Source organism: Diorhabda carinulata, chromosome 11, assembly GCF_026250575.1.
Source record: "Diorhabda carinulata isolate Delta chromosome 11, icDioCari1.1, whole genome shotgun sequence".
NCBI lineage: Eukaryota > Metazoa > Arthropoda > Insecta > Coleoptera > Chrysomelidae > Diorhabda > Diorhabda carinulata.
The window spans coordinates 13,508,433-13,523,222 of NC_079470.1; the positions used below are offsets into that span (position 1 = coordinate 13,508,433).

The 14,790-nt window shown below is 25.5% G+C and overlaps 1 protein-coding gene across 2 annotated transcripts in view; it reads left to right on the forward strand.

Annotated features, from left to right (window-relative positions):
* Nucleotides 1-9,672, forward strand: part of LOC130899556 (chromosome transmission fidelity protein 18 homolog) — a 39,186-nt gene extending 29,514 nt beyond the window's left edge. For both annotated transcript variants that reach the window (XM_057809571.1, XM_057809572.1), the window contains exons 9-10: nt 4,468-4,522; nt 9,484-9,672. In XM_057809571.1, the coding sequence (XP_057665554.1) occupies nt 4,468-4,522; nt 9,484-9,584 (156 nt within the window). In that variant the 3' untranslated portion in view covers nt 9,585-9,672. The remainder of the gene's footprint in view (nt 1-4,467; nt 4,523-9,483) is intronic.
* Nucleotides 9,673-14,790: the final 5,118 nt, after the last annotated feature.

A 14,790-nucleotide genomic window follows, 5' to 3' on the forward strand; every position in this document is an offset into this window, starting at 1 on the left:
GAATTTTTCAAATTTTTATCGAATATTTCGAATTTTTTTCATTTACAACTTCGAATTTTCCATTTTTTTATCAATAGTTTTCGATTTTTCAATTTCTTTGTATCAAAAATTTGAGTTTTTCTACTTTTTTTATCGAAAATTTCGAATTTTCCAAATTTTTATCGAATATTTCGAATTTTTTTCATTTACAACTTCGAATTTTCCATTTTTTTATCAATAGTTTTCGATTTTTCAATTTCTTTGTATCAAACATTTAAGTTTTTTTACTTTTTTATTGAAAATTTCGAATTTTTCAAATTTTTATCGAATATTTCGAATTTTTTTCATTTACAACTTCGAATTTTCCATTTTTTTATCAATAGTTTTGGATTTTTCAATTTCTTCGTATCAAAAATTTGAGTTTTTTTACTTTTTTATTAAAAATTTCGAATTTTTCAAATTTTTATCGAATATTTCGAATTTTTTTCATTTACAACTTCGAATTTTCCTTTTTTTTATCAATAGTTTTGGATTTTTCAATTTCTTCGTATCAAAAATTTGAGTTTTTTCACTTTTTTATTAAAAATTTCGAATTTTTCAAATTTTTATCGAATATTTCGAATTTTTTTCATTTACAACTTCGAATTTTCCATTTTTTTATCAATAGTTTGGGATTTTTTGATATTTCGTGTGAAATATTTGGATTTTTCAATTTCTTTGTATCAAAAATTTGAGTTTTTCTACTTTTTTTATCGAAAATTTCGAATTTTCCAAATTTTTATCGAATATTTCGAATTTTTTTCATTTACAACTTCGAATTTTCCATTTTTTTATCAATAGTTTTCGATTTTTCAATTTCTTTGTATCAAACATTTAAGTTTTTTTACTTTTTTATTGAAAATTTCGAATTTTTCAAATTTTTATCGAATATTTCGAATTTTTTTCACTTACAACTTCGAATTTTCCATTTTTTTATCAATAGTTTTCGATTTTTCAATTTCTTTGTATCAAACATTTAAGTTTTTCTACTTTTTTTATCGAAAATTTCGAATTTTCCAAATTTTTATCGAATATTTCGAATTTTTTTCATTTACAACTTCGAATTTTCCATTATTTTATCAATAGTTTTCGATTTTTCAATTTCTTTGTATCAAACATTTAAGTTTTTTTACTTTTTTATTGAAAATTTCGAATTTTTCAAATTTTTATCGAATATTTCGAATTTTTTTCATTTACAACTTCGAATTTTCCATTTTTTTATCAATAGTTTTGGATTTTTCAATTTCTTCGTATCAAAAATTTGAGTTTTTTTACTTTTTTATTAAAAATTTCGAATTTTTCAAATTTTTATCGAATATTTCGAATTTTTTTCATTTACAACTTCGAATTTTCCTTTTTTTTATCAATAGTTTTGGATTTTTCAATTTCTTCGTATCAAAAATTTGAGTTTTTTCACTTTTTTATTAAAAATTTCGAATTTTTCAAATTTTTATCGAATATTTCGAATTTTTTTCATTTACAACTTCGAATTTTCCATTTTTTTATCAATAGTTTGGGATTTTTTGATATTTCGTGTGAAATATTTGGATTTTTCAATTTCTTTGTATCAAAAATTTGAGTTTTTCTACTTTTTTTATCGAAAATTTCGAATTTTCCAAATTTTTATCGAATATTTCGAATTTTTTTCATTTACAACTTCGAATTTTCCATTTTTTTATCAATAGTTTTCGATTTTTCAATTTCTTTGTATCAAACATTTAAGTTTTTTTACTTTTTTATTGAAAATTTCGATTTTTCAAATTTTTATCGAATATTTCGAATTTTTTTCACTTACAACTTCGAATTTTCCATTTTTTTATCAATAGTTTTCGATTTTTCAATTTCTTCGTATCAAAAATTTGAGTTTTTTTACTTTTTTATTAAAAATTTCGAATTTTTCAAATTTTTATCGAATATTTCGAATTTTTTTCATTTACAACTTCGAATTTTCCATTTTTTTATCAATAGTTTTCGATTTTTCAATTTCTTTGTATCAAAAATTTGAGTTTTTCTACTTTTTTTATCGAAAATTTCGAATTTTCCAAATTTTTATCGAATATTTCGAATTTTTTTCATTTACAACTTCGAATTTTCCATTTTTTTATCAATAGTTTTCGATTTTTCAATTTCTTTGTATCAAACATTTAAGTTTTTTTACTTTTTTATTGAAAATTTCGAATTTTTCAAATTTTTATCGAATATTTCGAATTTTTTTCATTTACAACTTCGAATTTTCCATTTTTTTATCAATAGTTTTGGATTTTTCAATTTCTTTGTATCAAAAATTTGAGTTTTTCTACTTTTTTTATCGAAAATTTCGAATTTTCCAATTTTTTATCGAATATTTCGATTTGTTTTTATTAATAACTTTGAATTTTCCATTTTTTTATCAATAGTTTTCATTTTTCAATTTCTTTGAATCAAACATTGAGTTTTTTCACTTTTTTTATTGAAAATTTCGAATTTTCCATATTTTTATCGAATATTTCGAATTTTTTTCATTTACAACTTCGAATTTTCCATTTTTTTATCAATAGTTTTGGATTTTTCAATTTCTTCGTATCAAAAATTTGAGTTTTTTTACTTTTTTATTAAAAATTTCGAATTTTTCAAATTTTTATCGAATATTTCGAATTTTTTTCATTTACAACTTCGAATTTTCCTTTTTTTTATCAATAGTTTTGGATTTTTCAATTTCTTCGTATCAAAAATTTGAGTTTTTTCACTTTTTTATTAAAAATTTCGAATTTTTCAAATTTTTATCGAATATTTCGAATTTTTTTCATTTACAACTTCGAATTTTCCATTTTTTTATCAATAGTTTGGGATTTTTTGATATTTCGTGTGAAATATTTGGATTTTTCAATTTCTTTGTATCAAAAATTTGAGTTTTTCTACTTTTTTTATCGAAAATTTCGAATTTTCCAAATTTTTATCGAATATTTCGAATTTTTTTCATTTACAACTTCGAATTTTCCATTTTTTTATCAATAGTTTTCGATTTTTCAATTTCTTTGTATCAAACATTTAAGTTTTTTTACTTTTTTATTGAAAATTTCGATTTTTCAAATTTTTATCGAATATTTCGAATTTTTTTCACTTACAACTTCGAATTTTCCATTTTTTTATCAATAGTTTTCGATTTTTCAATTTCTTCGTATCAAAAATTTGAGTTTTTTTACTTTTTTATTAAAAATTTCGAATTTTTCAAATTTTTATCGAATATTTCGAATTTTTTTCATTTACAACTTCGAATTTTCCATTTTTTTATCAATAGTTTTCGATTTTTCAATTTCTTTGTATCAAACATTTAAGTTTTTTTACTTTTTTATTGAAAATTTCGATTTTTCAAATTTTTATCGAATATTTCGAATTTTTTTCACTTACAACTTCGAATTTTCCATTTTTTTATCAATAGTTTTCGATTTTTCAATTTCTTTGTATCAAAAATTTGAGTTTTTCTACTTTTTTTATCGAAAATTTCGAATTTTCCAAATTTTTATCGAATATTTCGAATTTTTTTCATTTACAACTTCGAATTTTCCATTTTTTTATCAATAGTTTTCGATTTTTCAATTTCTTTGTATCAAACATTTAAGTTTTTTTACTTTTTTATTGAAAATTTCGAATTTTTCAAATTTTTATCGAATATTTCGAATTTTTTTCATTTACAACTTCGAATTTTCCATTTTTTTATCAATAGTTTTGGATTTTTCAATTTCTTTGTATCAAAAATTTGAGTTTTTCTACTTTTTTTATCGAAAATTTCGAATTTTCCAATTTTTTATCGAATATTTCGATTTGTTTTTATTAATAACTTTGAATTTTCCATTTTTTTATCAATAGTTTTCATTTTTCAATTTCTTTGAATCAAACATTGAGTTTTTTCACTTTTTTTATTGAAAATTTCGAATTTTCCATATTTTTATCGAATATTTCGAATTTTTTTCATTTACAACTTCGAATTTTCCATTTTTTTATCAATAATTTCCAGTTTTTCAATTCTTTTATTAAAAATTCCAAACATTCCCAATTTTTTCATCCATAACTTTGAGTTTTCAATTTTTGTATGTTTCGTGTGAAAAATTTGGATTTTTCAATTTCTTTATTTCAAAAATTTTGCCCAAAATGAATGTTTCTATCCACTCGTTTGACAATACGTTCTGGGTAGTTTCACCATTTAAAAACGTCAAACTTCATGATGTCAGACTTGACGTAACATAACATCAGTGTTGCCATATCTCAAAACTCAAGTACCAACCCTCGTATTAACTAGTACGATAAGGATTTATTGTCTTTGTTTAGTACGTTACGTCAACGTGAGATGAAATTTGATCGATTCTATATGAAACGTATATAAATAAATAACGAATGAGGTTTAAAAGGAATTATCAGATAAACAAACATACGGAAACGGAAATTGTCTCCATTATGAATCTTCTTTTTCAGGTTGTCGCCAAAGATTTCTTCGGGAGAATTATTGTAAAGTCTACAAACACTAAAGGTGAGTTTCGAGTTTTTTTATTTTTTTTGTGGTTTAACGAGAATTTCGCTCGGTCCATTTTCCATCCAATAGGAAATTACCGAGATTGAGTGCAAACATTTAATATGACAATGAAGGGCATTAAGAAGAAGTCGAATGGCAATTTGTGTGGGCAAATACGATGATCGTAGAACATGCGCCAACGAATTTCATCCGAAAGCAATTACAGATGAATTACCGCTTCAACAAATCCCTTAATTAAACCAAACTTTCGACAAGGGCGTAACGATCGACGGTAGACATTATTTTATACCCAGAAGGAGTTCTGCAATTTTTTTTTTTTTCAATTTTAGAACGATTTTTTAGTGAGATTGGATATCGAAAGTTGAAAACCAAAAATTTGGATTTTTTAAGTTTTTTGTAGCAAAAAAAGAGTTTTTCTAATTTTTTATCGAAAATTTCGGGTTTTTATCGAATATTTCGATTTGTTTTTATTGATAACTTTGAATTTTCCATTTTTTTATCAATAGTTTGGGATTTTTTGATATTTCGTGTGAAAAATTTGGATTTTTAAATTTTTTTATTTCAAAACTTTGAGTTTTCCAACATTTTTATCGAAATTTTTGAGTTTTTCAAATTTTTATCGAATATTTCAATTTGTTTTTATTGATAACTTCTAATGTTCCATTTTTTTATCAATAGTTTTGGATTTTTCGATATTTCGTTCGAAAAATTTGGATTTTTCAATTTATTTGTATCAGAAATTTGAGTTTTCCTACTTTTTTATCGGAAATTTCGTTTTTTTCAAATTTTCATCGAATATTTCGATTTGTTTCCATTGATAATTTCGAGTTTTCCATTTTTTTATTAATAGTTTTGGTTTTTTCGATATTTTGTGTGAAAAATTTGGATTTTTCAATTTATTTGTACCAAAAATTTGAGCTTTCCAACTTTTTTTATCTAAAATTTCGTTTTTTTAAAATTTCTATCGAATATTTCGAATTGTTTTTATTGATAACTTCGAATTTTCCTTTTTTTTATCAATAGTTTTGGATTTTTCGCTATTTCGTGTGAAAAATTTGGATTTTCCAATTTCTTTGTATCAAAAATTTGAGTTTTCCAACATTTTTATCGAAATTTTTGAGTTTTTCAAATTTTTTTCGAATATTTCGATTTGTTTTTATTGATAACTTCGAATTTTCCATTTTTTTATCAATAGTTTTGGATTTTTCGATATTTCGTGTGAAAAATTTGGATTTTCCAATTTCTTTGTATCAAAAATTTGAGTTTTCCAACATTTTTATCGAAATTTTTGAGTTTTTCAAATTTTTATCGAATATTTCAATTTGTTTTTATTGATAACTTCTAATGTTCCATTTTTTTATCAATAGTTTTGGATTTTTCGATATTTCGTTCGAAAAATTTGGATTTTTCAATTTATTTGTATCAGAAATTTGAGTTTTCCTACTTTTTTATCGGAAATTTCGTTTTTTTCAAATTTTCATCGAATATTTCGATTTGTTTCCATTGATAATTTCGAGTTTTCCATTTTTTTATTAATAGTTTTGGTTTTTTCGATATTTTGTGTGAAAAATTTGGATTTTTCAATTTATTTGTACCAAAAATTTGAGCTTTCCAACTTTTTTTATCTAAAATTTCGTTTTTTTAAAATTTCTATCGAATATTTCGAATTGTTTTTATTGATAACTTCGAATTTTCCTTTTTTTTATCAATAGTTTCGGATTTTTCGCTATTTCGTGTGAAAAATTTGGATTTTCCAATTTCTTTGTATCAAAAATTTGAGTTTTCCAACATTTTTATCGAAATTTTTGAGTTTTTCAAATTTTTTTCGAATATTTCGATTTGTTTTTATTGATAACTTCGAATTTTCCATTTTTTTATCAATAGTTTTGGATTTTTCGATATTTCGTGTGAAAAATTTGGATTTTCCAATTTCTTTGTATCAAAAATTTGAGTTTTCCAACATTTTTATCGAAATTTTTGAGTTTTTCAAATTTTTATCGAATATTTCAATTTGTTTTTATTGATAACTTCTAATGTTCCATTTTTTTATCAATAGTTTTGGATTTTTCGATATTTCGTTCGAAAAATTTGGATTTTTCAATTTATTTGTATCAGAAATTTGAGTTTTCCTACTTTTTTATCGGAAATTTCGTTTTTTTCAAATTTTCATCGAATATTTCGATTTGTTTCCATTGATAATTTCGAGTTTTCCATTTTTTTATTAATAGTTTTGGTTTTTTCGATATTTTGTGTGAAAAATTTGGATTTTTCAATTTATTTGTACCAAAAATTTGAGCTTTCCAACTTTTTTTATCTAAAATTTCGTTTTTTTAAAATTTCTATCGAATATTTCGAATTGTTTTTATTGATAACTTCGAATTTTCCTTTTTTTTATCAATAGTTTTGGATTTTTCGCTATTTCGTGTGAAAAATTTGGATTTTCCAATTTCTTTGTATCAAAAATTTGAGTTTTCCAACATTTTTATCGAAATTTTTGAGTTTTTCAAATTTTTTTCGAATATTTCGATTTGTTTTTATTGATAACTTCGAATTTTCCATTTTTTTATCAATAGTTTTGGATTTTTCGATATTTCGTGTGAAAAATTTGGATTTTCCAATTTCTTTGTATCAAAAATTTGAGTTTTCCAACATTTTTATCGAAATTTTTGAGTTTTTCAAATTTTTATCGAATATTTCAATTTGTTTTTATTGATAACTTCTAATGTTCCATTTTTTTATCAATAGTTTTGGATTTTTCGATATTTCGTTCGAAAAATTTGGATTTTTCAATTTATTTGTATCAGAAATTTGAGTTTTCCTACTTTTTTATCGGAAATTTCGTTTTTTTTCAAATTTTCATCGAATATTTCAATTTGTTTTTATTGATAACTTCTAATGTTCCATTTTTTTATCAATAGTTTTGGATTTTTCGATATTTCGTTCGAAAAATTTGGATTTTTCAATTTATTTGTATCAGAAATTTGAGTTTTCCTACTTTTTTATCGGAAATTTCGTTTTTTTCAAATTTTCATCGAATATTTCGATTTGTTTCCATTGATAATTTCGAGTTTTCCATTTTTTTATTAATAGTTTTGGTTTTTTCGATATTTTGTGTGAAAAATTTGGATTTTTCAATTTATTTGTACCAAAAATTTGAGCTTTCCAACATTTTTATCGAAATTTTTGAGTTTTTCAAATTTTTTTCGAATATTTCGATTTGTTTTTATTGATAACTTCGAATTTTCCATTTTTTTATCAATAGTTTTGGATTTTTCGCTATTTCGTGTGAAAAATTTGGATTTTTCAATTTCTTTGTATCAAAAATTTGAGTTTTCCAACATTTTTATCGAAATTTTTGAGTTTTTCAAATTTTTATCGAATTATTCGAATTGTTTTTATTTATAACTTCGAGTTTTCCATTTTTTTAATTAATAGTTGTTGGACTCTTCGCTATTTCGTGTGAAAAATTTGGGTTTTTCAATTTCTTTATTGCAAAAATTTCGAATTTTTCAATTTTTCCATTGACAATTTTACATTTTAAACCTTTTTTTTTCAAATTACATTTCATTACATGTATTACATTACAATTACATGTAACAAATGTCTCTTTTCGATCAAAAAAATTATTTTTCAATCAATGATTTTTCAAAAATCTTTCATTACTTCAGCACTGATTACAGACAATTTAATACAAAAATTTCATTCCCCAAAATTTTTTGCTCATAACTTATTTTTATAAAACTGATTTTGTTTTAATTTTACCTTGCAACACGTACAAACTATGAAATTTTCTAAAAATATATCAAAAACAATTCACATTGAAAATTTTGAATCCATATTTTAGCCAACTATATCTGTAATATTTTATATTATTATTTTTCGAAACTTCGTATTCTATTTACCTCATGATACGCCCATGTTTCTTCGTTCAAGTTTTAATTACAAAAGACTTAACTAATTTCGTTGTTGGAGTGAGACGAGAAAGCAGATTTATCTAGATAAATTTTGATTATTCTCTCATCAACCGTTTCCTTAATAATGATTTCGAGAAGTAACGTTCATTTATATCTTCATTAATATCCATTATCAATTAATCAAACTTCGAATTACACCACAAAAATCGATCTCATAAAATAAATACAAGAAATTACATACTATTACTTTTCTATGGTCTCTAATAAATCTTCTTCTATTTTGTAATACTGGTCTTAGTTATTATGAGTTATTCGTTTGTACACTTTTGTTATTTCGTAATATTATAACTAAAATTTTTACAACTAAAAGACCAAATTGTTTATATTTTTTTATGTGAAAAATGATTAAAATGCGTGTCTTATTAAATTCTTCTTTAAAATCAATAATTAGTATTAACTTTGTAGATATTTTTTGTAAATATGGCAACGCTGCAATATTAGTTTACGAAGTATGTTTTTGGGGCAAAAAATATCTACACGTGCTTATATTAGTTAATTGTCGTGTCTAAAGTATGATTATTTTATCAAAATACAATACTAATAATAAAAAATATATAAATGTTTTATATTTGGAGAGGTTTTGAGGTATTTAAAGACCACAAAATTCTAAAATTGTCTAAAAAAATTGCGTATTCATTTACTCACAAACAAACAACGAAGCAAAGTGATGAGAATTTAAAAATATACTGTTGTAAATTCTACGGTCATCATATTAACGTTGTTTAAAACTATACTCAATCCTATAAAGATTTGTTTTCATCTTTTCCACTCATAAACAATTTTAAAAACAACATTCGATAGTTGTATAAAATTTATTAATAAAACTCTTTGTTTTGATGTTTTTGACATCTAACTATTCATCTTCTTTTTTTGTTACACTGACGTAAGTTACTACAGACTATTCAGGTGAATGCTGTTGGTATTGCTGTTTGGATATTTTTATAAATCTCGTAGTTGCAAACTTGAGCAGTTTTTTATTTTCAGGTAAAACAGGTCCGGAGTTGAACAACGATATTTGGTATCAGTATAAAGAAGGTTATAATAACGCCGTTCGTAAACGAATAAAAATGTCAGATATATTATAACCAATACGAAAATATGATTGAAATTTATTATATTATTTTATTATTATCATTATTAATTATATAGCTAGTGATAATAAATATTTACAAATTAACTTTATCTTTATTTTCTTATTTCCTACAAAAAATATTCACAGGGTGATATTTTGAAAGTAAACTTTGACGTTGATATATATATATATATATATACGGGGAGTTTCAAAAAGTCTAAACTATATTGTGAAAATTATTTTTATTATCCATTTAAAAAAAAAAATGGGAAGGTTGTCGAAATGTGGAATTTGAGCTGTCAAAACTATAAATTTTCAAATGGTATACAGAGGAGATCAAAAAATAAGAATTTTATTTCACATTTTACTTCTTAGATGTTTTTGTATGTTTTCCGTGATAATTTGTGTTCTTATGAAAATGAAATGAAAAAAATACTGAGTTTTGGCCCGATTGGTACAATAATAAATGAGATACAAGGTCTTTTTGCCCTGTAAAAATTGCTTATGACGTTTTGGCCTGTCCGACTACGTCACGTATCCGCCATTTTTCGCCGCGCCATTGTTCCAGGACGCCATTTTTTCTCCATTCCGCCATTTTTCCTCCACGCCGCCAATAATTCAAATTCATTTTTTTTTTCACGTACTTATTTGGAATATAAATTAACAAGAGTCATAAATTCCGAATAGAGTATAGAGACGCAGTATGCACCAGATGTTCTTTTAGAGTTTGTAAGAATGTTGATGAAATATTGCCCGAAAATAATCAAGATAATTACTAGGAAAAGGATTGTTTTGTAAGAAAGTTACAATTTATGGGTTTTGTTGTAATTGTTTGCGAAAGGAATTATTTCCCCTACTAATGGAGTAAACTTACACAAGTTTATAATATACGAGCGAATTTTCAACTTTGGTACAATAAATTTTAACAGAAGTTGTTTCCTAGAAACTCATTTCTCACATATTATAATGGATACTCGATCGTTTTTGTGCCAACTCGTGATCGTGTTTGTCTTGAAGATTAGACAACTCGTATTTCAATTATGAAATTATCTCGGTAACTGCTTGTACGATTTTTGTAATCTTTTGTGTACAAGTATCTAGTGATACGGCCTTTATTATGGCGGTATTTACATTGATGTCAGATCTTTCCTTTTTCCGGAAAAACGATATTATTGAAAGTTACAAAAGATCGTTTATTTGAGTCAACAAGAAACGTGTAATAACTTTAATAATCTATATCTTAACCGAAAACCCATAACAAAATACTGTCAGTAAATTAGTGAAAGAGTTTAAACGAAATTAGTGCGGTTTCCATTAAAAAAAATTTTGATTCTAACATTTTTTAACTAATTTACTGGCAATATTGGATTTCGGTTAGGATATAAATTATTAAAGACATTACAAAAATCTTACAAGTCGTTTCCGAAACAATTAAGGAATTCCATACAAAAAACTCACTCTGTATACGCAAAAATGTGCTTTAAACCTTCTGTATTATTTATAAGTTTATTGGGATCGTCTAAGTTAGAATTTCTGGAACCGTTGGTGATGTTTACACTAACACTACACTAACACTAAACTAGCACTTACAATTACACTGTCCAAGGAGCGTTTCGATAACCGAGAGAGCGAGTGTTCGTCCGTTTGAAATCAGCATCATTAAGAGATTTCAAAATGGGATCTTATCGGCCATTTTGAATAAATATTGCATATTTATTACGAACGGAAATTTATCACTTAATCGTTTTCACAAACAGTAATTTATTTTCTCGTGAATTTTCCATTTTGGATTCGGTACGTTCACCATATATCAATTCGGAAAGGCGAAGGGGTTAACCGCTACGCAACCCCTACTATTACAATAGCAGATATATGTGGAATTACCCCCCGCCCTGCCGTGCCATAAATTATATCAGAACATCGCGTAATTGGGTCTAATTAACAAGAGTGAAGTGCGAGCTGAATATACCTGACGGCCTACTAATTCTCTCTGAATTATGATGCCAATTGCGAAATTAGATATGGAAACCATGGAACCGAGTGTACTTGAAATCAAAATCAGCGGCGGCGTTTCCAGTCGAACGATTGGTGGTGGTGAGTTTTTAAGGGTAAAAAACGGTTTATCTGGTTTTCCGGTAAAACTATGAGTTCTATGGAAAAAAGTCAAATACAAAAGTTGTAGGTAATGAGAAGACCTACAACTTTTGTATCAACAACTTTTTCACATAACCTCAAATTTTATTTGAAAAAGTGAAATAACCAATTTTTTGGTTTTTTATTTTTTGAATCATTATATCTCAGAAACAGTGGCTTGTAGGAAAAAAAGTATTAATACGTTTTTTGTAGATAATTTTATGGTCTACAATTTTTGTCTAAGGTATTTTTATGATAAAACTCACCGTTTAGCTGAAAATTACTTAAAACTCATTTTTTTGACTTTGACCTTGAATAAATTTTTTTCCATTCACGGAAATGATGGGGAATATTCAAATTCTATGTTCAATTGTATTTTAAACAATTTTACTAATTTTCAGCTTGATGGAAATTTTTGTAACTTCGAATGTCTAAATTGACCGGATTATATCTTACTGATTCATGGGGATCGATAATTTTTGTTTATCGCGATTTCCGGAAAAACTAAAAGTCCTGTGGAAAACCGTCAGATAGCAAAGTTGTAGGTAATAAGAAGACCTACAACTTTTGTATCAACAACTTTTTCACATAACCTCAAATTTTATTTGAAAAAGTGAAATAACCAAATTTTTTGCTTTTTATTTTTTGAATCATTATATCTCAGAAACAGTGGCTTGTAGGAAAAAAAGTATTAATACGTTTTGGGTAGATAATTTTATGATCTACAATTTTCGTCTAAGGTATTTTTATGATAAAACTTACCGTTTTGCTGAAAATTGCAAAAACTCATTTTTTTTACATTTGACCTTGAATAAAATTTTTTCCATACACGGAAATGATGGGAAACATTCAAATTTTACATTCAAATGTATTTTAAACAATTTTACCGATTTTCACCTTGATTGGAATTTATATAGCTTCACTCTTATTTTTTGGTCTAATTTGACCGGACTAGGTCTTTAAAAACCACACAATTTGAAAAAATAGATCAAAAAAGCCGATATAATGAAAGTCAAAGGTCTAACAGAATAGATACTATAAGAAATTTTGATTAGTCAATTTTTTCCTTGTCAATAGTACAAAAATCTAACTATAATAGTCCAGTTCAAATAGACATATGACTTAACCAAAATTCGCACAGGGCTACAAATTGGCAGAAACGTTGAATACATCGTTATAAATGAAATGTGAAAAGTCCCCTTCGATCTTACTTCTGCAAAAATTTTTATTCAAGGTCAAAAGTACAAAATTAAGGTTTTTTCCATTTTTCTCGAAAACCGTAAGTTTTATCGTGAAAATACACGAAACAAAAATTGTAGATCATACAATTCTCTACAAAAATGATTCAGTCACTTTTTCTTCTATGACTCACCATTCGTGAGATATCGCGGTTTTAATCATTAGAAAATTCATATTTTACAAAATACGCCATAGTATTCTTTCCAGACTTTTTGTCTGACGACATATTTTTTGCAAAATAAATTCCCTTAACGACGCCGCTTTTGTGTATATACATCGAGCCTAATGGAATTGCCGACTGATGGTATTTGCCACCCGAATTTATGGATATTAATTTTCATGATATTTCATATTAATTGGTAACAACAAAGTAGGCGTATAGCGTTTATGGGAACGCGGGTGACTCGACGCTTTATCCTAATAATAATGACGGTTGTTACCGATGTCGATTTGTTGTTGTTGAATCGTGCTGGATTGGAATTGTTTTAATGTACGACGTAATTAACACTTTCTTCAAACTTATTTACGTCTGTTGTGCACTAGGTGGCGTTGTATGTCTTGTAAACTTTGCATTTGTTCAATTTCTATCACATAACCTAAACTTTAGACACATTGATAGTAATACCTCAAGCTGTCATCAATGTCTAAGTGACAGGTTTTTATTTTGAATTATTTTCTTTGCGAAAATAGTAGATTCTTTCAGTATTGTTGGGATTTTTGATACTGTCATTTAAAAAATTGACTACAAAGTTTGTTATTAAGACAAAGTCGTTCGTATTTGATGGTGAAATCGAGAGGCAGCATTGTCTTTACAAAAGTAATACCAACCCATGCATTTTTAGATAATGAATACCAAAATAAATGTTTCGGCACGTAATTATCGGTTAGTATTGACTAATTATTGATTTTACTTAGACCTAATAGAAATAGTATGTGTTTTTTATATTTTTAATTCACCCTTAAGATATAAATAACTCAATAAAATAAAAAATTTCGTCAAGAAACTCGAAATAATTTTTAAACGCCGCTATTTTCGCGGGCTTTGGAAGACGTCAATTGTCAAATACAGCATTTGTTTATTTCAAGTGTGACAGTTACTTTATAGGTTATAATATAGATAAAAGTCATAGAATAAAAGATTTTCGTCTATCAAGTCCCATAAGTAAAATTTTAAGGTTAGGAAAGAGGAAAAGTCGCTAGGGGTGATTTTGGAGCATACGTAATACTTGGACTCGATCTTATTTTATCTTATAGAGACTTTAATAATATATAATTGATTTTTTCAACGAATTTAGCGAATTTTTTATTCCACAAGGTTTAATCTAGCCAAATAAGAGCTAGGGGAGAGTAGGAATCATGAAAATGCTTATAAGTCCGGTTCTGCTCATCCGATTATTATAAATTTAATGTTGTTTGAAAAATATTTTCGTCTATCAAGTCCCATAAGTGAAATTTTAAGGTTAGGAAAGAGGAAAAGTCGCTAGGGGTGATTTTGGAGCAGGTTGAGTTCGGAAACTTTTTAGACACGCCTCGTAATACTTGGACTCGATCTTATTTTATCTTATAGAGACTTTAATAATATATAATTGATTTTTTCAACGAATTTAACGAATTTTTTATTCCATAAGGTTTAATCTAGCCAAATAAGTGCTAGGGGAGAGTGGGAATCATGAAAATGCCTGTAAGTCCGGTTCTGCTCAGCGGATTATTATAAATTTAATGTTGTTTGAAAGAGATTTTTGTCCACCAAATTGCACAAGTAAAACTTTATGGTTAGGAAACAGGAGAAGTCGCTAGGGGCCATTTTAAAGCAGGTTGAGTTCGGTAACTTTTTAGACACGCCTCGT